The sequence below is a fragment of the Balaenoptera borealis genome, assembly GCF_965194805.1.
Source record: "Balaenoptera borealis genome assembly, chromosome: 3".
Taxonomy (NCBI): Eukaryota; Metazoa; Chordata; class Mammalia; order Artiodactyla; family Balaenopteridae; genus Balaenoptera; species Balaenoptera borealis.
Genome location: NC_138866.1, coordinates 1,484,776 through 1,509,402, shown reverse-complemented (window position 1 = coordinate 1,509,402; position 24,627 = coordinate 1,484,776). Strand labels below are relative to the sequence as shown.

Genomic DNA, 24,627 nt, shown 5'->3' with positions numbered 1-24,627 from the left:
TTCTTTCTACTAAAAATAGTAGCATGAAGTCCAGTTAATTGGGTTCTAGTTAAAAGCAGTTTTTCTGTACTCGGATTTATCCTCCACACAAATGTTAAAACGTAGGATAGAAAGGCATTTTTTCTTTAGGCAAGATGCACATGTGTCCTGGTTTGCTGTCGGGGCATGGCTTTCAGGTCACAGGGCCTTCTTGGCTACAGTGCAGCATTGAAACCCATGACCTGGTTTGTTGTCAGGAAACCTAGTTCTCTTAACTGTGGTGGATTCTTGTCTGTTCTAACAATAGGCTTAGATTAGTGCATAAAGCTAAAACTGCAGTAAATAACAGTGTTATTAAGCTTTAAATACTGTTCACTCTTTTTTTTTTTAATAATTGTGATACACAATTATTTTTCAAGTATTTAAACAATTGTACCAGCACCACTAACTGAATAATCCTTCCATTCCCCCCACTCATTTGTAAGGTCCTATTCTAAATTCTTTATCAAGTCAAGGATTTTGTTGCTGGTGGTAGTGGTAGTGGTAATGGTGGTGGTTGTTTTTCTGCTGGACCATTCCTCTCCATTTATGCAGGTATTGATTCTTGTACCAGTTGCACATCTTCTTGGCTGCTGAGGTTTGCAGTGAGGCGGGTGGGGGTGAAGTTAGATATGTGATGTGACAAAGTCTGTAATTACTCTTCCTTTTCAAAACTTCCCTGGTTAGTCTCACTGTTGTTTTTTTTTTAATTGAAGTATAGTTGATTTACAATGTTGTTAATTACTGCTGTACAACAAAGTGATTCAGTTATATATTTACATTCTTTCTTTTTTTATATTCTTTTCCATTATGGTTTATCATAGGATACCTGATATAGTTCCCTGTGCTGTACGGGAGGACCTTGTTGTTTATTCATTCTGTATATAATAGCTTGCATCTGCTAACCCCAAACTCCCACTCCACTCCTCCCCCACCCCCCTTCCCTTTGGCAACCACCAGTCTGTTCTCTATGTCTGTGAGTCTGTTTCTGTTTCATAGATAGGTTCATTTGAGTCATATTTTAGATTCTACATATGAGTGGTATCATATGGTATTTGTCTTTTTCTGACTTACTTCACTTAGTATGATAAGCTCTAGTTGCATCCATGTTGCTGCAAATGGCATTATTTCGTTCTTTTTTATGGCTGAGTAGTATTCCATTGTATATATGTACCACATCTTCTTTATCCATTTAGGTTGTTTCCATGTCTTGGCTATTGTGAATAGTGCTGCTATGAACATAGGGATGCATTGTATCTTTTTGAGTTACAGTTTTGTCTGGATATATGCCCAGGAGTGGGATTACTGGATCCTACGGTAATTCTATTTTTAGTTTTCTGAGGAACCTCCATACTGTTTTCTATAGTGGCTGCACCAATTTACATTCCCACCAACAGTGTAGGAGGGTCCCTTTTTCTATACCTTCTCCAGCATTTGTTATTTGTAGACTTTTTAATGATGGCCATTCTGACTGATGTGAGGTGATAACCTCATTGTAGTTTTGATTTGCATTTCTGTAATAATTAGTTATGTTGAGCATCTTTTCTTGTGACTGTTGGCCATCTGTATGTCTTCTTTGGAGAAATGTCTATTTAGGTCTTCTGCCCATTTTTTGATTGGGTTGTTTGTTTTTTTGTTGTTGAGTTGTGGGAGCTGTTTGTATATTTTGGAAATTAAGCCCTTGTCAGTTGCATCATTTGCAAATATTTTCTCCCATTCCGTAAGTTGTCTTTTCATTTTGTTTATGGTTTCCTTTGCTATGCAAATGTTCACTCTTTTAAAACCAGTATTTAAAACTAGTTTCATTCTTCTCCTATGACATGCCAAATAATCCTAAGAATAGTTAACCACATACTAGTCTTTTAGTTAAAAACAGTTTAAATGTGTAATCTTATTTAATTTTCTCAACAGTCCTGTGAAGTGGGTCACACATTACTCCATTTTAGGAGCGAGGACACTGCAGGCTAAGTGACTCGCCCAGGATGGGTAGCTGATGAGTGGTTGGATTGGGTGGGAGCACAGGTTTTATTCTCCAGAAACCTCAAAAATAAGTGAAGAGATGGGAACATGAACATCACCTATAATTTCATCACCCAAATATGTCTTTTAATTTTTTTAGTGTCTTTCTGTCCTTTTCTGCCTATTGATTTGCATAATTGAAACCACACTTTATATATAATCATGTATACTGCTTATTTTCCTTTATACTTGTAGCTTAAGCATTTTTCATGTCATAAAAGTATTTTCATAACCTTCACTTTTTAAAAAAAATTTATTTATTTATTTGTTTTTATTTTTGGCTGCATTGGGTCTTTGCTGTGCTTCAGCTTTCTCTGGTTGCGGTGAGCAGGGGCTACTCTTCGTTGCAGTGTGCAGGCTTCTCATTGTCGTGGCTTCTCTTGTTGCGGAGCACAGGCTCTAGGCGTGTGGGCTTCAGCAGTTGTGGCACACGGGCTCAGTAGTTGTGGCACACGGGCTCAGCAGTTATGGCTCGCGGGCTCTAGAGCTCAGCCTCAGTAGTTGTGGCACACGGGCTTAGTTGCTCCGCAGCATGTGGGATCTTCCCAGGCCAGGGCTCAAACCCGTGTCCCTTGCATTGACAGGCAGATTCTTAACCACTGCGCCACCAGGGAAGCCCATAACCTTCACTTTTAAGACTGCTTATCCTCCATGATGTGGGTGCATTAGTTGTCTGGAAGCTTTGGATGAGTGCTATGTGTCAGTGCTCTCAAAAGTGAAGAAAATTTTAAAGGAATATTGATTTGTAGTTTTTCCATTTTTGCTCCCAACATCTTACTACTATTTCTTAGACTTTTGTTTAATGTTAGTTGTTCAAATTCTAAATAGTCCCAAGTGTTACGTGAGGGTTCTAGCATTAAAAGTTTCCTTATAGGGACCCTAGCATTTGTCCATGTTTTTGATCATTGCCTACCCTGTCTAGGTAGGTACCTTTGATTCCATGTCTTCTGTTCACAGAGCTGCATGTGAATGGCCATTTCCTGCTGGTTTCTTGTGGTCTGGTTCTGTCTTCATAGTCTTTATTCTCCATTGTGAAACCTTGTCTGTCCATGATGTGAAAAGTAATATCTGAGAAGGATCATACGGAAAACAAAACAGAAACCTTGCAGTTGCTGAAATTGACAACTTCCACTTTGTGGGCTCTGTTATGCTTCAGTTTATAGTATGTTATTTTTTCTTCCCTAGATGAAAATAAACCCATTTGGATGCATGCTGAGGAAAGAGAAGAATGCAAAGTAAGGACATACTATTTCGAGAGATTCTAAATTGAATATATTGCTTAAGATAATTATTCACTTGAAATTATTTGCTATAATTTAGGGAAAGCAAAAGGATGGGACTTCTTTTGGAGAGTATGGTGGCTGGTACAAAGCCTGCAAAGTTGACAGGTACGTCTGCTTAACTGAAAAACAAAGACACAGCTGTGGAAGGTGCTAATGCTTCAAAGGTAGCTTGTAAACGACCGAGTGTGTAAGTTCCTTAAAGTGGTGTGGTTGCACAGTCCCTGATTTTCCCCAAATTCCAATAAAAACTCCATAACTTTGTAAATGAGGTAATTCATGTGCACAAAACCCACCGTAATATGGGTCACATGGGTAAAATATTGGTTCTGTCCATTAATGCTGTGTCTAAGGCTAACTACCAAATCGCAGGAGAAAAGATGACTAAATAGAGACACAACATTTAAGGTGGCCATAGAGCAAACTCACGGGAAACAGGCCAGCAGACGTGCAAAAGCCAGCACTTTGCAGGTGTGTCCGGGTGCACACCCCGGTCTCTCCCGCAGCCCTCAGGGCCTCCGTGTCTGCAGAGGGTTGTGTGAGCTCCTTCACCAGCAGCCCATGAGCCTGTGTAGATGCCCATTTCCTCTTCTGACTGCAACACCTTTCCTGCAGTCTTTTTCCTATTTTAACTTTTGCTCTCCCTGTAAGACTTAGTTTACCAGTCTTCTATTTCAGAAAAACTCTCTGAACCCCTAGTTTGGAACAAGTACTCCTTATTTGGGTTCCCCATAGCACTTAGCATAACTTCTGAGTTGCATGTGCTTTGTTTCTCCCAGTATTCTGTAAATTGTCTCAAAGACATGGAGTATAGCTTCTTTATTTCTAAAGCGCCTATCATCAGTAAGAAAGAAATCTCTTGAAGTATATCTATACTAAAATGAACTAGATTTATTTCTCGTTTCTTAGTAAGAGTGCTCTGTGAGGAGTGCAGAAACACTGTCTGTGTCCACACTGTTCATCCTTTCGCACACACAACCGTCATTCTGTGACTCAGATCTCATTGGTGATGAGTTTTGGATTCACTTTGCTTCCCCTCTACTTGTAGAGGGAGGGGAGAAGGTAGATAGCAGCATTAAAACATGTGTCCTCTTTACTGCCTGGCACAGTCAGCTCTGACCCGGGGGTGGGAAGCCTGATGGTCACTGGACAGACCCAGAATAGACATTTCTGTTGAGACTGCTCGTGGTCTGTGGGAGCAGCCACAGACTGGAAAGAATACAGGGGCATGTCCCATCAGCCACAGGGCTCAGTGCAGTAGGCAGGGGATGCTTGACATAGAAGAGCCTGTTAGAGTTTTACAGTTAAAAAAAAATACCATAGAAATTTAAATAATTTTAGCCAAACATAAGTCTGTTTGTCCTTTAGATTATGTGCTGTTGATAGTGGTTGCTCTAAAACTTATATTTTATAGTTTTGTATATCATATGCTTTCTTACAGTCCAACTGTTACAACTACTTTAAAAAACCTTGGGGCACTTTACAGACGTCAAGGCAAATTTGAAGCTGCAGAAACATTGGAAGAAGCAGCCATGAGGTCACGTAAACAGGTCAGTCAAAAACCTTCTGTTTTTAACTTAGCCTTCCGTTTTTAACTTTGAGTTTAATGATTCTCTTTTACGAGACTTACTGAAACCTTGATTTAGAAATAGAAAATGTTTACTGTTCTAGTTTGTACAAATAAAATTATATTGTTCAAGGGACAATATAATGTAAATATATGGTAAATATGACACCAAAAGCACGAGCAACAAAAGCAAAAGTCAGTCAATTAGATTCACCAAAATTAGAAACATTTGTGCATTCAAGGACACTATCAAGAAAATGAAAAGACTCACAGAATGGGTGGACATATTTGCAAATCACATCTCTGAGGAGGTCTAGTGTCCAGAATGTATAAAGACACAAGGACCACCTAATTAAAAAACGAGCACAGGACCTGAATAGACATTTCTCTGAAGATGCTACACAACTGCCAACAAGCACATGGAAGGATGCTCAACATCATTAGTCATCAGGGGAATGCAGATGAAAACCACAGTGAGGTACCACTTCACACCCACTGGGATGGCTAGAATTCAAAAACAAAACAGAAATAACAAGTGTTGAGGAGGAGGTGCAGAGATTGGAACCCTTGTGCACTGCTGGTGGGGACGTAGAATGGAGCAGCTTCTGTAGAGAACAGTTTGGAGGTTCATCCAAAAGTGAAGCATAGAGTTCCTATCTGACCCTGCAAGTCCACTCCTAGGTATACACTGGAGAATGGAACACAGGTACTCACAACAAATACAGCCAATTCTCGTTATTCATGGTACTTCTGTTCTATAAAGTTGCTCTGAACACTGAATTAGCAAATACTGAACCATTGTTCCTTGGGAGATACAGAGTTATGTTCCTGGGAGCCTCTGGTCACATTTACTTCAACCGATCAATACATAACCTTGTTTTAGGTCTGCTTCTGTTTAAAGACACCTTATTTAGTATATGTTGTTGATTCATTAGCATCGGATTCATGGCCAGCAGCACTGTAACTTGTGCCTGGAGAGAGCTTATCTTTCTCCATAAGGCACACCCCAGCCTTCTTGCGCTTAGGAACACCAGAGGACACTTTAGCACTGCTCTCGGGGGCCGTTTTAAACAGTGAAATCACTGACCGAAATGTGGAAAACATGGCACCAGATGATTTAGACTGGGGGAGGGAGGATGCTTGTTTACAGTATAAGGTGAAACAAGAAAGCAGGGTGTCACCTTGTTCGATCTTAGCTGGGGATGTGCGCGTCGGGTGACTCGAAGTTTTCTCCACTTTGTGTGTCTGTGAATGACCATGAAAGCACTGCGAGTGTTGATTTTAGGATTACAAATACATTTTGGCCAGTAGGTGAATTAGCAAATACGGCCTCCGTAAGTGATGAGGATTGACTGCGCTTGTGCACATAAGTTCGTGGCAGCATTACTCTCAGTAGGCTGAACGAACAGACAGACACACGTTCGTCGATGGATGAATGGATACACGAGGTGGTATATCCATGGGATGGAATACTATTTGGCAATAGAAGGACTGCTGAAGCACTTTCCTTCATCAACTGAGGTATTTTAGTTATGCTGAAATACAGTTGTAAAGAACATACAGGAAAAAGGCTTAGTTCTTGCCCTTTAATTACCAGTTTTAGAGTAAGGAGTTAATGTATTACTGTGTATGTGTATGCATATAAAGATGGCAGGTTTTGTTTTCTATTTTTAGGGCTGGAGGGGCAGGTGTGGCTTTTTCCCCTGAATGGTGTATATGTAGCCTATTATGCAGTTGTTGGTTTATAGCCACCTTTTGGCCGGGATTAAAGTTACCCATGGGTACCTTAGAATTTTTTCCTTCAAGAGATTCTGTGCAGAGGGATTAGAGAAGGCCCAGCATAGGTGTTGTCAGTGGTGTTCTCCTAGCCTGTGCCCTGCAGGAGCCCCTTTCTTGAGTCCTGTCATCCTTCCCAGGTCTTCTGACTCTGAGGGGCTACTGTTCAGGGGAGGGCGCCCTGCGTGTAGGCGGCGTGGGATTCTGGCTCGACTGGGAGTGGTCCGTGGTGCTCCTTCATCACCAGGCTTTGCTGTAAACCAGTGCCAAATAGTGTTTATCCAACCAGTGGTGTCTAGAGTCAGGAGCTGCAGATGTTTAGAGAAAGGGATGTTGCTAGTGCTTTGTTGAGAACAGCCCCTCCTGCGCCTGGGAGGGCCACGGTCTGCTTCACTGTGGAGGTCACCGCAGCACATGGTCTTTTTGGGTATTGTGCCCCCCTGAGGAGGAAACCTTGAGGGTGAGCGAAGGGACGGTATTTGCATGAGCTGTTTGGGTTGAGAGTCCATGTAGAACACAAGACATGCTGCACCTGGTCATCAGATGGTACTGAAATGCACACGGAGAACGTTTGCTGCTGGGTGTTAATCCAGTTATGTTTTCACTCCGATGTGCCTGGGGTGAACGTTCAACCACGTACTTATTTTGGAGGCATGGAACACCAGGCACTTAATGTTAAAGTGTCAAAAACTGGGCAGTTTCCCAGCGTCTCACCATGAAACTTCCAAACATAGAGCAAAGTTGAGAGGATTTTATACCCGTGTACCGCCTCCGAGATTCAGTCACGAGCATCTCTCCCATCTATCCATCCTTCGGTCCTTTCTTTTTTTTTGATGCCTTTCAAAGTTGTATACCTCAGTACACTTCCTTTTAAATACTTCAGCGTGCACATCATAACCTGGAGCTCAGTATTTGTTTATAATTTTTTAACATTTGAGGTAAAATTTACATACGGTGAAATGCACAAGTCTTAAGTGTACATTCCTGAGAATCACTGTTCTGATTTTTCCCTCCAATGTTTAAGAACTTTTTTCCCCTAATATACATTTAGTTATCTTAGAAATCCCCAATAAAACTTAAGTGCTGATGGATCAAACCCTTTTCCCCCTGCCTGGCTCGCAGGGTCTTGACAATGCTCACAAACAGAGAGTAGCTGAAGTGCTGAATGACCCTGAGAACATGGAGAAGCGGAGAAGCCGCGAGAGCCTCAGCGCGGATGTGGTCAAGTACGAGAGCGGCCCTGACGGAGGGGAGGAAGTGAGTATGAGCGTAGAGTGGAACGGGGTAAGTACAGTACACAGCGCGCGCTCAGCCCGTGCTGCGAGGCCCCGGGCAGCAGTCTGGGCCGTCTCCCACCGGAGTGCTTTCTGGCATCTCCTGACTTACCTGCTAGACAGCCTACTTGTCTCAAATTAAGTACGAAAAATTAAGCTTTTTGTAAGTTCTTCTGCTAACACTGAAGTCTGTTATTTGTTTGAAGTAGTAATTTTCTTCTTTTTAGGAATCCATGAAAGCTGTTTGGCTTAACTTTGAGCACTTAAATGCTGATTGAGTGTCCTGGTTGTTAAAGCATAATCCATGATTTGGTTTTATTTTAATATTAGGGTGAGTGCGGCAGATAACTAACGCGCTTTTTTAACTTACCTAGTTTCATTGCTAACTTCAGTGCTCCTAATTTCACTGACGAGGCTGCTGTAGATTTCGTTAGAATTAATTTAAATGCTTCCAAGGAAAATGGTGATTCAAACAGAACTCGTCTGTAGAAGAGAACAGGTCAGGAGTGAGAATGTTAGGGTGGCTGCTCTTCACGGCCCAGCTCAGTCCACGGCGGGCCCAGCGGCTCACCGGTCTCCACGGTTACCTGCCGGAGGCTTTTGGGTCCCGAGCATGTGCCTCTGTTAGAAACGTGTCACCTCTGTGGCCAGGCTCTGAATCTGCCTCTGTGGAAATTCTTACCACTGCTGTTTCTCCAGTGTTGCCTTCTGGGCATTTTCTTTCTAGTGAATTTTTGTAACACGTGGGTAATTTTTTTGTACATTGAGCTGGTGTCTTTGGAATTCTGCTTTTATGGGGGAGGGTTGAATGCAGGACTAGCTTTAATGCATTCAGGTGCAGTGTTGATTTTTTTGAAGTCACGTAATGCAGTTTGATTGAAGTCACGTAATGCAGTTTGATTTTTTGAAGTCACGTAATGCAGTTTGATTAGGTAATTGTGCAGATGTTTTGCCAAATGGTAGTTTGGGACTTTCTTATAGTCTATCTTATTGAATCTATTTATTCTTTGGGATTTTCTACAGCTGTAGCAATTTGGTAAGGGTCAGCACTCTAGTTGACATTTTGTGCAGAACGTTGTTGGCCAAGCTTTAAGGGAGAGCATCTCTTTCGACTGTCTTTACCTGGCAGCTCCCTTGCTTTGGTTTCCCTGTGCCAAGACAACCAATCAGCATCTGCTTTGACCACTCACCCCATTGGGCAGTCGCCCAAAGGGAAATGAGGGTGGCGCTGCCCTACTCGTGTCCGTGTCCAGCCCGCACTGTGTACTGTACTCTCCCCGTGGTGGCTGTTGTCTGCGTGCTTTGTGTAGAGGGCCCCTCTTTTCGCTGGTCTTCAGGAGCCAGGGGGCAGGGTTTGATCCTTTAGAATGAAGTTCTGGAGGAGCTTTCTCTTGAGACAGTATTTCTAGGTCAATCTTTCTATGAAATCACGTGAAAATAAAATTATTGACATCTCAGAGTTCTATTACTGTCTTCAAGACTGAGACTTGGGGGTGAGGGAGAGCTGCTTTCATTCCTCCGTGGAGGGCGGGCGGGCGGGCGGGCGTCACGGTGCGGTGGGCAGAGGTGGGACCCCACCCCCGCCCAGTTCCTGCTCTCTGCCCTTCACCTCACATTTCCTCTCTCACTGTGGACATGCTGTCACTCAGGACGCACACACGCTGGGTGCTGGATACCTTTTTACTTGACTTTTAGACACTAGCGGCTCTGCATCTTTGACAGAATCCCCCCCAGGGCGCTTCGCCTGGCCTGGATCCAGGCGGCTGAAAGAATCTAGGCTGCCGGTCATCCGGTGCAGCGGTTCCTAAACTCACTTTGAGCAGCAGAAGGAACCCTCCCCTCAGGTGGGGTCTTATGTGAAGCAGTGAGTAAATAGAGAACTGCTTGGGTTAACCAGGGAGGGACAGTCGAGAGCTGGTGCCTGAGGCCACTGCTCAGACCAGGACCGCCCCCAAACAGGAGGCCTTGGCTCTCAGACTGGTTTCCTTTGGAAGCTCTGAGGTTCTGAGAAGTTAGTGCTGCTCTCCCAACATTTGACTTGAGTTTTATTTTCAGAGCATACATTTACGTTTTAAAAAGAGGCAGGAAAGGCAGTATGCACCCTTAGGTGGTGTTTGGTTTTTTTTAACATCTTTTTTGGAGTATAATTGCTTTACTATGTTGTGTTAGTTTTTGCTGTGTAACAAAGTGAATCAGCTATACATATACACGTATTCCATATCTCCTCCCTCTTGCATCTCCCTCCCACCCCCCCATCCCACCCCTCTAGGTGGTCACAAAGCACCGAGCTGATCTCCCTGTGCTATGTGGTTGCTTCCCACTAGCTATCTATTTTACATTTGGTAGTGTATATATGTCCATGCCACTCCCTCACTTCGTCCCAGCTTACCCTTCCCCCTCCCCATGTCCTCAAGTCCATTCTCTGTGTCTGCATCTTTATTCCTGTTCTACCCCTAGGTTCATTAGAACCATTTTTTTTTAGATTCCATATATATGTGTTAGCGTACGGTATTTGTTTTTTCTCTTTCTGACTTACTTCACTCTGTATGACAGACTCTGGGTCCATCCACCTCACTACAATTACCTCAGTTTCATTTCTTTTTCTGGCTGTGAGTAATATTCCATTGTATATATGGGCCACACCTTCTTTCTCCATTCGTCTACCCTTAAGTGCTCTTTAGATTCAGCTTTATTGAGGTGTAATTGCGTGCAACCAGAGGAGCGCATTTGAAGCTCACCTTGGTTTAGAGGCTCACACACTGCTGTCCCCACATCATCTCTGTCCAGGTTGTGAGGATAAAATGTTTCATGCTGTCTCTGCATGAGTGCAGATTTCCCTGGGATTACAGGGCAAGCAGACTAAGCATTGTTGCTATTTGCAGCCACCTTCCTGTGTGCATCAAGATTTTCTCTGTTAACGCAGTCAAGATAAAAGATAAAAATAAATTGGGAGTTGAGGTGGGCGCTGAGGCTGGACCTGTCTGTAACTTCACGTTCAGATCACAGGTTCTCTGAGGCAGCCTCATTTTTCTTACTTGTTTATTATCATAAGAACTTGTTACATGTTTATAATGAGAAAATGCTGTTTAGGTTTTATTTTGGGGTTCTACATTAGATTTTAATTTTTTAAAAAAGGATTTCAGCGCTCCTTAAAAAGTTTGGAAACCGCTGCTGTAGGGAAAGTGCTGAGCTGCTCTGTTGGGGGGACGCACACAGCCCTCCCTTGGGTTCTCACAGGACACTAGGCGCAGGCTTTCTCAGAGTTCAGAAGTAACATGGACCACAGAGGGCGGCGTGGTCAAAGACAAGACAAACTGGGTTATAATAGTTACTCCCTGCAGATACTGCAAGTCTGGGTCAGCAGAGAACTGAATTGTGTGCTATTAAGATATAAGAAACGTAAGGCTCCTGGACATATTCTAATTCACGTGAAGTTTCTGGATGAGATTCTTGACATGGTAGATAATTTGTTTAGGGAAGTACAATTCTGTTCTTTTTCTGTGTACCGTAGAGATCATAATTGAAGTACTTGAAAATGTAACTTCATCAAATGTTATTTTTGTGTAAACTGTTCAGATCTAAAAGTCACTGTCAAGATAAGTCTCTTATGGTCCTGCTTCTAAAGATGCAGATGCTCTGTGCATAGTGACCCTTCCTGGGTAAAACTGACTTCACGTTAACTGTGAGACGCACGTGTGTCACTCACTGGGACCCAGGTCCCCACTGGGCCACGCAGGAGCCTCGGGGCTGCACTGTAATTAAGGAATTGCCTTTGCAGTGGTCCCACTAGGCCGCCAGGAAACATCACACGTCTTACATTCTGAGTGGGACCTGAGCTTCACCTGTGCTGGCCTTTCTGTTTTCAGAGTGCCAGTTCTCTACTGGGGTCCTTCTGAAGTAGCCCCACCCCCATGTACCCATTCTTTTCATACTGCTCCCCATGTTAATATTTCTAAAAGCTTTTAATACACTAAACTCTTTCCCAGGATTACTGGGAATGAGGTAACTGTTAATTAGAAATGTAATTTTTTAAAAATAAAAATTAAACTAGGAAGACAACTAGACTAAACCAAAGAAGAATTTAAAAACACCAAATCACCTGAAATCCATAGATAATAATTACTGCCATATAATTCTTCACCAATACATTATACTGTTAATTTTTGTTCAGAAACCCAGTTTTTTGATGCAGATATTCTTTCATGGCAGTATAACGATCTAGACTATTCTGAAAGTGTTGGAATACAATGAAACCTCCCAACCCTCTAGTCTGTTTTGAGTAGAAATCCACCTTGTTTGGGTGGGTTTGTGCTGTCCTTCCTGGTGGTTCTCAGGGGAGAGGTTCCCAGCTGGTGAGAGCAAGGAGGGCAGGCAGACCTACCTGCTCCACCGCCCCACCTCCCCTCCAGGTGCTGCTCCCCAAGCCCAGCCTGCCTTGCCGGCGGGGGGCGGGCAGCGGGGGGGCGTGGAGAGAGTGAGTGTGTGTGGATAAGTGTATGAAATGCTCTTGGAATCTGACTGAAATTACTCTTCCGTATTCTGCTGAGTGTCTAGTACAGGAATATTACAAATAGTACTACTATAGAGTAGCACTGAATTTTGAAATGAACACAAGGAGTTGTACTATTTATAGAATTATATTAACGTTTTAACATTCTATTTCTAAAGAGCAGCAAGAACTTATGTTTTCTTGTCCTCCCAGCATTGGTGGGGAGTTGGTAACAAGTTTTATTTTTCCATTTTAAAGATGAGAAAGATGAAGCTCGGGCTGGTTAAATGACTTGCTCAGCGTCGCATGGTGAGTCAGCGCGGGCGGGGCTCAGGTCCCCGCGGTCTGGGGCTTCCAATCTGCCAGGACCCAGGATGCGTTGCTGCTTCGGAAATCCTTTTTCTAGTTAATTTTATTTTGGATTATCAACTGCATGTTTAAAATGTGCTATACACTTTAAAAGTCAGTGTTTCTTAACATTTCTGAAATGTCTAAAATGTTAGTGTTTTTCAGAGAAAGTCCTTTCTGATTTCAGAGAGAACTTTATAGTTTAGTTCTATGCGAGAGGATTTCTGATAAAGTTAAAGCTTTAATGAATGCACTCTTCCTGTGCATAGCAGTCTTTCTTTTGGTCACTGTCAATGTTTTTTGTTTCGGAATCTCCTTATGTACAGTAACTGGAAAACCTTTTTATTGTGAGTATCAAGGAGATGTCTAGCACGGTGCCAGCCCGTGCTCTAAAAATGTTGAATTTTGTTTTATTGAGGATTAGGAGTGATTAGTCTAGATTATGTAAAATGTAACATAAGGTCCAGTACCTGTTTCATACGGGGCTGACAGGAGCAGGCAGACGGTAATTCCAAATACTAAGGCGGTAAAAATGCTGCTTAGATTTTGTGACCTAGAAATACTGTAAGCCAAGCTGTGCTGCGTGGAAACTGGCTCTTTTCTCATGAATTTCACCCGGGCTTTCTCTCTCCGTTTCTGTCTAACAGGCCTAGCTGCCCTGTGTGACACTCACACTGTCTCCTGCATGATGGGCGGCATCTCCTCCAGCTTTTCTTCTCTCTCCAGTGCTGACGGCTGTGTTTAGCAATCCCCTAGGATTCTTGTCAGAGCTACACCGCCATTCCTTTCGGTGCTGCTGTCCTTTTGGGGGGTTCCTTATCTCTGTATACATGTAGCTTTGCCAGATATGTACTTAGTAATATAAACTGTGTTAATAAAACCATTTACTGTGTAATACATGAGTTTAAAAACTAAGAGCAATTAGCTGTTCACTTTGATAAGAGGTAGTTAGTAGTATCCCCCAGGTGTTACTGCAATGGCATGATGGTGACTGTGACACTACCTAGGCTGTCAGAGTAGGGCATGTGCTGCTCCTGTCGCATACCGATACCTGCTGGGACCATCCTGGGCTCTGGGCGCTCCCCTTAGGATCGTGCTCAAGTAGAATTTGCTGTGTAGTCTTTGTGTGAAATTTTGGCAATTCTGCTTTTCTCTACTAATCTTTAAGTGTTCAGTGATTTGTGTATTTGTGTCTTTCTAACTTCTAATAAACTCACTCCAACTGACCTGTGTCTTGGTGTCTGTCTGCTTGGTAGACCTTCTCACTCTTTCCATGGAATGCAGCATTGCCGTAGCTTCTAGAAGGGGTGGGGCTACTGTTAATCTTACTAAATGATTCATTCTGAGAATAAAAGTTGTTCTATACACATTTTTTTCACTCTGTGTATTTGATTTTCATATCCAGATACTGCCAAGTGTTTCACTTATTAATATCTGAATCAGTTATACGAAAGCTGGGCACTCTTACTTGCTTCCTACAAGGCATCTAAGGATTTTTAGTTATTTTGTATAGAATGAACGTATTGTTTAATTTTCCCATTACATTTGTAATCAACATTTAATAAAACTGTCCTATATAACTTAATGAAGAAACAGTATATCTATTGCATGTAGATGAAATTGTTAAAAGGAAGTTGCCTATGTCAAACCTAAATGTTTTAGGTCCTGTACTGTTTCATGGACCAGATGCTTCCGTATTTATTAAACATGGAGTTTGATTTTGGTGATCTTCCTAGAAGCTGCCTTAATTTCCTTGAGTCTTTCTGTGTATCTTTTGTTTCAAAACAGTAATATAATTAATTTTCCTTTGGGGATTTTGTTACTTTTGTTTGAATGAGCTTTTTCATGTTCAAAGGTTTTCATATTCATTGGATTATCTTGCATGAAATTTAAAATGGAGAGATTTCTATTTAAAGTGTATTTACATACATGGCAAATTGATAATTTCTGTAGGAGTCACATTACCAGCAAGTCACAGACCGGCAGGTCAACCACGATGTGAATTCTTGTTTTCATTTAGCTTTGTCTCTTGCAGGTTGGGAGGGAGAACCATGTGGCGCTTCACATTTGTTCACGTTTTTTTCAGGATGGCACTGGATCTTTAAAACGCAGTGGTTCCTTTAGCAAACTCCGGGCTTCAATTAGACGCAGCAGCGAGAAGCTGGTTAGGAAGCTGAAGGGAGGAGGTTCACGAGACAGTGAGCCAAAGGACCCTGGGTAACTATCGCCGGCCCCCGCCCGCCCTTCTCGCCCGCAGACCTCAGAGCTGCATTCCCGCCTGCTTCCCACACGGTCGCAGTGGAGAGGGTTAGTAGCTGCAATCCGACTTTTTCCCAGGATAGGTTGAGAAAAAATTGTGAAATTTCCTGTTTAGAGGCTAAAAGAGCTGAAGCCTTTGAAAGAAATTTATGGAATTCTTTGATTTTGTTACATGTTCAAAGAAAGCTTTAGCAGTGAAAAGTAAGAATTTAATATTAAAATATTGAGCATATTGTTTTCTCTAAGTATGCATTATTCATTTTTAAAACCAGCATTAGCTTAAATCCTTTAAAGTTAGTTTTAATCTTTTAAAATCAAATGCCAGCTATGACTATATTAAATCTCATCATACAGGTATTACTATAGGAAGAAAAATGGTTTAAATAGAAGGATCACAATTTCAAGAGTTTTGTTATATGAGTTTCTTTAGGAGATTTAAAAAACCTTAGGTTTTGCATGTGTTTAGAAAAGGGTCTCTTCAGTCATGAGTCTTTTAGGGTCTTTTGAACAATAACTTTTAAGTTATCAAAGGAATTTGATTCTAAGATATTCCTTGCTTTTTATAAGGTTCGTCAGAGGAAGGGTTCTTTGTCCTTCTCTGTTAGTGTTAACAAATTGTCCTGGTTTCTGGGTTATTTCTGGTGTAAACAGCTTCCTGTTTTTGGATGCGTTTCTCACAGAAGCACTGTATTGTATTGTCAGCTGTTCTGTGAAACTCAGCCTCCCTAAAACGGTACCTATTTTGTAAAGGTTGATTCTTAGTATGACTCTGTTTTAAAGTATTTCACTTTAAGTTCTGTAAGAATTCTGATGTCTCAGAACTGAGACCGAGTTCCTTTGGGTAACGTCTGGGAATATAAAGGTAGGTGCTTTTACAGTTGTGCGCTTCGCTGTCTGTAAGACATGTCCCGTCTCATTCCTCTTGTCATCAGTTGGGGCCTGACTCCCGAGACCGCTGGGGTCGCCCAGCCTGGCTTTCTGGTCCGCGCCTCACCCGCACCTGTGGGGAGAGGGGCTGGGCTTGCCCTTAGCTCTGCCCCCGCATCTCTGCTGGTGGAGGGACTTGCTTCCCGATGGCTTTGGAGGCAGGAGGAGCAGTTGGGTGTTTATATGCTGCCATTGCCCTCTTCTCAGAAATGTCTACAATCTGCAGAGGGAGTTTCCTGTGCTCCGCCGATGCCTGGTGTGAAACCGCCGGAAGCTGCGGTGTTGGAAGCCAGTGGGGGCTTCTGCGGGCGCGCAGGGCGTCGGTCCTGCCTGGGAGGAGGCATGTGTGCGCTGCCTTAGGGAAGTGGGTCCTAAAGTGCCCTTGTTTGGTTTCCAGAGCTAAAGTGATAGGGTGCTGTCTGCCCCTCTCACAGCGTGGTGAGGGGCTGAGCAGATTGCTGGGCCCTGCTGAGCCCCGGTCCTGATCCTTTGGCGGGTCTGACGCGTGAAGTGAGGGCATGTCACGCGCTCTGTGCCGTACAGGCCATCGGCCGGTTCCGCCAGGGCAGACGCACTGTGGCCTGGGGTTCTGGATGTCTCGGAGCTCTTCAGGGCAGCGTCCAACTCTGGCACCGAGTCCTGGACGCGGCAGAGCTCACAGTTTCTCCTTCACGTCTTTCGGTCTTTCCCGTGACGCCGCGTGTGTGGACGCTCCCCAGTACGGATGTTCATGGTGCTAAGAGCGCTTTGCCAGTCTGACCTGATGAAAAGTAGACCCACACACTTGCATATCTTAACAGTTTTCCTCTGTATTGTTATCTGGGTTGATATCTTACTAAACTTTTTGAAAAACTAAATAATTTAGAAAGTTTATCCCATCAAATGCATGAAACAAAGTAATCTTTCCAGGTAAGAGCAGCAATCTTTAGACCAGTGGCTCTCAAACTGGAGCATGCTGCAGCGTCTCCTGGAGGGTTCCTGAAACAGACCGCAAGGCCCACCCCTGCGTTTCTGATGCAGTGGGGCGGGGGGGAGGAGGGGCAAATTTGCCTTTCTAGCAAGTTCCCAGGTAGCGCCAGCGCTGCTGGGTGGGCCACGTTGTGAGAATCACTGAAGTGGGTGCCCCGGGATCAGGGTCTGCAGCCTGCAGTGGGCACAGCTCCAGGGAAGCACTGGACTGCTTGATGGTCTGGGCGCCGCGGGCTTCAGTAAGAGTGAGGGTGCGATTCCGAAGAGTCACTGATGGGGCAAGTTGTTCTTTCACTTCACCTTGTAAAGAAAAGGAAGTTTGAGGACAAAGTTTGTGTACCTTTCTTAGGAAAAGGTAGCTGGCCAATTAAGTAATAGAATAATTAAATATGGCAGAATATAATTCACTGGTGATTTGGTTGGATTTTATCCTTTGTTCTTTAGTGGTTCTGGATAGAGGAAAACCTGTCCAGAGCTCTAGCAACACTTGTGTGGGGTTCATTGGGATGTTTTTGTCTTGTCCTAGGTGGGAAGTTTGGGGAGTGAGTTTTATAATACTTGGGGATAAGTCAGTTAAGGTTTTGCTCTTGGTGTCGTTTGTTTAGTGAGAACTCAGTAAGTGCCTGCTGTTTGCCTGGCACTGTGCCTGTGGTGCTGGCGGCCGTGCGTCCATCACCTGGGCCTTTGGTCCCTGCAGCTGGTGTGCGTGTGTGTGTCTCTGTCTGGTTGTGCTCGGCCTTCACACCTGTGCTTCACCCTTGCAGCCATGCACTCAGCTTGTAAATAATAGTGGTCACTGTTGATGTCATGGTAGTTCAAATTCAGAATTACTGATCCTATTATAAACATTTAAAAATAACCCTTCATATTGGTTCTTTTAGCTTTAAAAGAGAAGGTGGCTTTCTGTTTGAGGTCATTCGTGGTGGCAGTAAGCAATTACAGTAATTTTACAACTATAATTTTAAGTTTAGATTATAGGTAATTTGTAACTTTTTTTTTTAGAAATTCACGTTCTTTTATTTATTTATTTATTTATGACTGTGTTGAGTCTTCGTTTCTGTGCGAGGGCTTTCTCCAGTTGCGGCAAGTGGGGACCACTCTTCATCGCGGTGCGCGGGCCTCTCACTATCGTGGCCTCTCTTGTTGCAGAGCACAGGCTCCAGACGCGCAGGCTCAGTAGTTGTGGCTCACGGGCCCAGTTGCTCTGTGGCATGTGGGATCTTCCCAGACCAGGGCTCGAACCCGTGTCCCCTGCATTGGCAGGCAGATTCTCAGCCACTGCGCCACCAGGGAAGCCCTGTAACATATTTTATTAAGTATTTTAAAGGTGTCAAACGGGAGAAAAAAGTAAATATATATATATAAATCACGATATTTTTTGTAAATGTAAAGCCATGAAATATGTTTTAAATTTTGGTTTCTGAGCAGAGAAATACTAGCCTTAGAGTTTATTTTACTAATAAAAGATTATTTTTTCCTAGTTTTAATATAGAAAAATCTACAAAATACAGAATATATTTATGCATTTGATCTTAATAGTGAGCTTTGAGGATCTCTCTCTCTCTATTGATATTTATTTATTTATTTTGTTGCACTGGGTCTTAGTTGTGGCCGGTGGGCTCCTTAGTTGCGGCATGCATGTGGGATCTAGTTCCCCGACCAGGGATGGAACCCGGGCCCCCTGCATTGGGAGTGCGGAGTCTTACCCACTGTGCCACCAGGAAAGTCCCTTGAGGGTCTCTCTCTGACACGGTCACTTAGGGGCGAGGTTTACGGGAGTCGTTGAGGTTCCCCTCCTGAAACTCATCTCAGGAGGCTCTTCGGGCTCCCACGCCGAAGTCAGCGGGTGGCATTGGCAGAACCTCTCGGCTCCTATAGGAGCCAGGTTTTAACAAGTGAAACTGCAGCGACACTGGCTTTCTGTATGGGGCTCGAAGATAAACTTTTTGCTGAGAAAGACGCAGAGAAACTGCGCTTTTTTTGTGCTGGGTGCAATAGAGTAGATCTGGGATGTCCGTGTAAAGAGTTGGGTGGGTATCCCAGTCTGGGTGAGATAAAGGCCTCCTCTCCGTTAGGGACAGTCCCAGGCCCCCATGGTGACAGGCTTTGGAGGGGTGGCTTTGCTGTGCTCCCTGCTCCTGGTTGACTGATGTGCTGACGGTTTGTCCTTGCATGTCCGCCGTCCTGGGTGCAGCATGAAGCGCGCCAGTTCTCTGAATGTCCTTAACGTGGGTGGCACGGTGGCCGAAGACCATTTCCAAGTAAGGAGCCATGCCCCACTTAACATCCTTTACATGTTGGCTGGACCTTTCCTCATCACTGCTGCCATTTCAGCAGAGCCTGTGAACATTTTAGTATTTCTGATTCAAGACAAATAGACATCATAAATGATAACTTTCATAGTCGGCATGAACTTAACCATCTGAATTATGGGAATGTTGTGAACATTCTTAGTATGTGAATTAATGATCTTTACAAATATTTTGATTGACAATTAAAAATTAAATATTCTGATAAAGTAATATCAAAACTTGACCAGTTGTTAATTTGTATTATTAATTTGTATGATTTTAGCTTCTAGTAGTTTATAACTAATATAATGTCTAGCTAAGCTGTTCAGTGTTTTAAAACTATTCAAAACTTCACTAAGTACAGTCACTTTGACACAACAATCTTTAGCACTTTGTCACCTGTCCAAGTCTCGCACAGACCGGTCACCTTTGCATTTAAAACTGTTGGCATCCTGTTCTCCATTACAAATGGCCTTTTTATTTTCCATGTGTGACTGTTGGGTGCGCCCAGGTCTCTGGCCCCTTCTGTGACCTAGCTGCTGTCCACCGGGACGAGGTGTCCTGGTCACCACACCTGTTGATGCAGCAGCTTTCCCAGTCACCTCAGTCCCACTGGCAAACTGTGTGACGTACAGGGACGGTGACGGGCCGGCAGGTGTGCTGAGCTTCCTCCTCACCGCCAGCACGCTGCGGGGGCGGCTGCTCCCAGGATGCTGTCCTCGGGCCTCCAGTGTAAAAGCTGCACGTGCTCGGAGGATGCGCTGCTGCTGATGACAGTGGAAGAAACTACTTTTGTTTTTAAAGGGTCTGGAGCTAACATAGTCCTTTGCTCCCCTTTCTTGTGTTTGGCACACGCACATCTGAGCATCAGGACTCTGGTGTGTTGATGTGAGTCGTGCAGCTGTTGTTAGTGCCGAGACCACTGCAAGCTGGCGTCATGCGAGGTACTGGTGAAGAATAATTCTTCCATTTGTTTTTTCACGCAGGAACGAAATAATTGTCTGGCAGACTCCAGAGCTCTGAGTGCCAGCCACGCCGACCTGGCCCCCACGGGTCGAGGCAGAGCTAGATTAACCCCCAAGGCTAACGAGCGCTGAGACTCTCAAAGCTTGGCCAGGCCCCTCCCCCCTGCAGGGCGGCCCTGGGGTCGCCTCCTTTCCTGGATGATGACCTCCACCACCTGCTGGAGGTTTGCCCCGAATTCTGTTAAGCGGTCTGCAGCCCTAGTGCCCAAGAGCCGCCAAAGCCCGACGGTGGGACCCGGCCAGGTGTGGAGCCGGCTCAGCGTGCTCGGGATGGGCCGCTGCTCGTGGACACCGGCCCCAGCACCGAGATCTGCTTTCAATTGTAATACTGTGTTAAGGCTGTTCATTAAGACTGGAACCTTAAACTACATCCTTTGAGAATAGGAATCCAGTGACCTGTGGCAGCGATGCTGGGATTAGGGAGCGGGGGAGACGGGGTAGCTGCAGGGAGGCCTGCACCCCTCCTGGTCTGCATCTCAGCCCCTTTGGAGCCCTTTTCCCCCCCTCCTGGCCTCTGTACACTAAGCACACGGAGATGCATGTTTTCCTTTTAAAAAGCTTTTCTTCGTAGCGTTAAGTAACACAGGGTGGGTTCTGACAGATACATTTTCTTTTCTTTTTTTTTCTTTTTTGGAAATGTATTTATTTTGGCTGCGTTGGGTCTTCATTGCCGCGCACGGGCTTTTCTCTAGTTGTGGCGAGCGGGGGCTACTCTTCGTTGCGGTGCACGGGCTTCTTATTGCGGTGGCTTCTCTTGTTGCAGAGCACGGGCCCTAAGCGTGCAGGCTTCAGTAGTTGTGGCTCACGGGCTCAGTAGTTGTGGCTCGCGGGCTCCAGAGCACAGGCTCAGTAGTTGTGGTGCACGGGCTTAGTTGCTCCGCGGCATGTGGGATCTTCCCAGACCAGGGCTCGAACCCGTGTCCCCTGCACTGGCAGGTGGATTCTTAACCACTGCGCCACCAGGGAAGTCCTGACAGATACATTTTCAAACCAACCCTGAGACGTTATTCCTTAAGGGAATCTGTGAGACGAGCTGGTAGGTTAAGAAGGTGTAATTCCAGATGACGCCAGCTGTACAAGGGGACATCCCTGCTGATGAGGTTTGAAAGAGGATCTGGAAAGCTGTGAGCATCCTTGTGAAATGTTGTCAGGGTTAGTTTCTAGTTTACCTTAATGTTATGTGGGTGGTGTCACTGAGCAAAGGCGCTTCCAGCCACCTTTTCCTCAACAGTTGCACTGGGCTGGGGTGCTACGTGCTCCCTGTGGGGACTTGGGGGGGGGCTCACTGTGGGGTGCCCTTGGACTGCACGTGTCCTTCACCCCCAGTGTGGACCTCGGGCTGAGGGCTAGAGGCAGCAGCGTCCTGGGGTTTCAGTACAGCAAGGCTAGACTTTAAGCTTTGTTTAAAAGTTCCTATAATTCAGTAGTGGATCACCTCAGGGCACCGGTGCTTGTGTTGGTGAGAGCTGCTGTGTCCCCTGAGAGGCAGGCACCCCAGCCCGGTGTTGGGGGCCCTTGAGGCTGACCAGTCTCCTGCAGCCTGTCTCCTCTGGCCACACTCCTTTCCTCAGCTCCTGACTCCACTTAGGTTTTGCAGCTTCCAATGGATCAGGAACTTTCAAAATGCTCTCTAGAGGTGTTTAAAAAAGTTTGATGGGTTGTAAGAAACCACTGGAAAAAAGAGCAGAGCTGCGTTCCCCCCATGTGGGCACTGTGGCCCTTTCAGGTTCACGTTTAGGTGCAGTGGGGGTGATGTGTCTGTGTCACATCAGAATCAGGAGGGGGACCAAGCTGTCCTGGCTCTTCCTTCCACTACATTGAAGTTTTCTCCCAGCCACAGAGCTGATACAGGACACCTGAAACCCACTCGGTTTCCCTTAGTGACAGTTGTCTCTGGAAAAACAAAGGGCATTTAGAAAGAATAAACATGGGGCTGAGAATAGAATTTAATTTTAAGCTTCCAGTTGGTGAAAAGAGACCTTCTTTGCAGGGGCCTTAGTTGAACCTTGTCTGGCTTTGAGCCCTCTGGCCCTGGTTCCCCGAGGGTTGTGGTGGCCTTTGTAAGGCCACATGGAGACAGCATTTGGTGTAAGAGAGGCTCGAGGGCCTTCTTGAAGCTGGGTTGTGAAGGCCTTCGTGTCTCAGGGGGAATGCTACCGGGGAGTCAGCAGTTTCTGATTTTTGAACTTGTATCAAAATAGAGAGAAGCCAGGTTGTAACCTACTTCCAGTCTGGTAGTCAGGATTTTAACATTCTCGGAGAGAGCAGTTGTGGGGGGGGGGGGGGAAGTCCAGCCCTCCCTCTTCCTTTCCTGGTGAGGGGACCCTAGGGGGCCAGCCCCCATTTCTACACTGTTTCTATCAAGTTAGACTCCCCTGGCCAGAGGACGGACGGGCAGTGGAGGGGCTGAGGGTCGCCGTGAGTGTCTGAGGGCAGAGGTCGTGGAGAGCTGGGCCTCCTGACCCTCCTGCTCCTCCCCAGGGGGAGAGGCCATTCCCATGCTGCAGGGGTTCAGAGTTATTTTCTGAAACTTAAAAAAAGTTCCTATTATTTGTTTGGTCAGAAGGCTGCTAGGGATATCATGTAATTAGTTATTGTCTTTACAGTAAAGTGTAAGTATTGCTAAGGATTCAGAGTTTAGTTTGTAGCACTCGTTATAACTTCATAGAATGTTCTGGGGAAGGCATGTTACATCTGTACGAGGCCAACTTTTGATATGTTTGAACACTGCATTGTGTAATCATGGGATATCTGGAAACTAAAGCAGCACTGGATAGCACCAACCAAAGGTGAAGTTCAGATGAGCTAAGCGAGCATCGTCCTGCCGATGCCTCCTCGTGTAATCGGGCTGATGCATAAAGACATGTGCATAGTTTCCGCTTAGTTCTCCAGCACGACAGGAGGACTCAGGTGGTTTATACAGTGGTGTGGCGCTACCCCTTGGGGGTCACAGGCCTATGAGGACCGTCCGATTGTCCCTGGGGCGTGCTCTGGGGGATGGGATTGGCTGAGGCCAGGGAGAGGTAGGGTGGACACTCCTTTGGGACTTGGTGTTTCTGAGACACAGAGAGAAAACCCCACTGCAAAGTCCTATGGCCCTTGGTGGGTGAGCACCCCCAGGACGGCCTGTCTGCCTGGTGGGCAGGTGCAGCTGCCCAGAGGCCGAAGGTGGGTGCGCTTGTGCCGGTCTGCACCTCTGCAGGGGGGTGGCCATGAAACATACCTTCTGTCTTGGAGCAACAGTTTTCTTTTCTCACTGTTGGTGTGACTTGCCTAGGAAATCATGTGGAACTGTTTATATTTACTTACAAAAATAAAGTTTTATTTCCTGTTGTAAAGTCCCTGTACATTTGCGGAAAGGCTCTTTTGTAAAACTCCAACCCTAAAATTTAGAACCTTTTCCTGTTTGACATGAGGCACCCAGTCTTTTTAGGGTCACAGACTACTTTGAAAACAGGACGAAAACTGTAAATGGACCATCCCGTCCTAGAATGACGTGCACAGGGTGTGTGCCCCGTGACAGGGATTTACCGCCCCACCCCAGTGAGCCCGTGGGAGCCTGGGACCAGTGTCTAGCTCCTGGAGCTGTGGGAGGGTGGCCACGGCACTGAAAGTGGAGTGACAGGGCCACCCCAGGGCTGTGAGGACAGACGTCACGTGTATGAGTCCTTAGGACAGTGCCTGGCAAAGAGCAAGCGCTGGTGCGGGTCCAGGGGCTGCGGGTGCCTTCACTGGCACGTCTGTCCGGCCGGGGCTGCTCTGTGCCGGGCAGCAGTGGGGAGGGGGCAGAGGCAGGGTGATGATGGGGGCGCAGGCGGCGCAGCCCTGCCGGAACTCGGCAGTCACGTCTCTTGGTGGCCGTGGGGCCTTGTGCTGCCACGAACAGATGCTCAGATTCTGGCGTTTGTGGCCAGATGCAGCAGGACCCTGGCCTATGGGAGGTCCCGAGTTCTATGCACACGGTGCGGGAGTGCCCTGCCAGAGTGGACGCCCCCCCAGTCCAGGGCTGAGGTCCCGGCCACCGTGGCCAGCCTTGGAGGAGGCACTGAGGGCACAGCGGGATGTGCTCTCCTTTTAGAATAGTTCTCGTCTGCCCAGAACGGGTTTCCCGGCCGATGGGCCAAGCCGGCGCCGCGGCTGCTGGCGCCCGCTGGGGCTGGTGGCCGGGCTGGTGGCAGGGGCAGCGCACAAGGCACATCTCCCCGCTCCGATGCCTCTCCCGGACCCTGCGGCCTGGCCTGCCGTGTGTTCTCCACCCTGTGCCAGACCGGGGCCCGGGGGTGTGCTGGCGGCCAGGAGCCGACAGCCCGACCACGGGGTGAGGAGGGCCAGTGGGCGCTCGTCTGACCTTGGCCCGCCGTGGCCCGAGGCGTGGGTGTTGGGAG

The 24,627-nt window shown here is 45.8% G+C and overlaps 1 protein-coding gene across 26 annotated transcripts in view; it reads left to right on the top strand.

Annotated features, from left to right (window-relative positions):
• Positions 1–24,627, top strand: part of KLC1 (kinesin light chain 1) — a 58,704-nt gene that overhangs the window by 31,961 nt on the left and 2,116 nt on the right. Inside the window, exons 10-16 of one of the 26 annotated variants that reach the window (XM_082387854.1) lie at positions 3,223–3,272; positions 3,358–3,425; positions 4,759–4,867; positions 7,807–7,917; positions 14,858–14,988; positions 19,121–19,187; positions 20,204–23,583. In XM_082387854.1, coding sequence (XP_082243980.1) covers positions 3,223–3,272; positions 3,358–3,425; positions 4,759–4,867; positions 7,807–7,917; positions 14,858–14,988; positions 19,121–19,187; positions 20,204–20,314 — 647 coding nt within the window. In that variant the 3' untranslated portion in view covers positions 20,315–23,583. The other 25 variants (XM_082387846.1, XM_082387853.1, XM_082387836.1 and 22 more) reach the window with 25 other exon arrangements.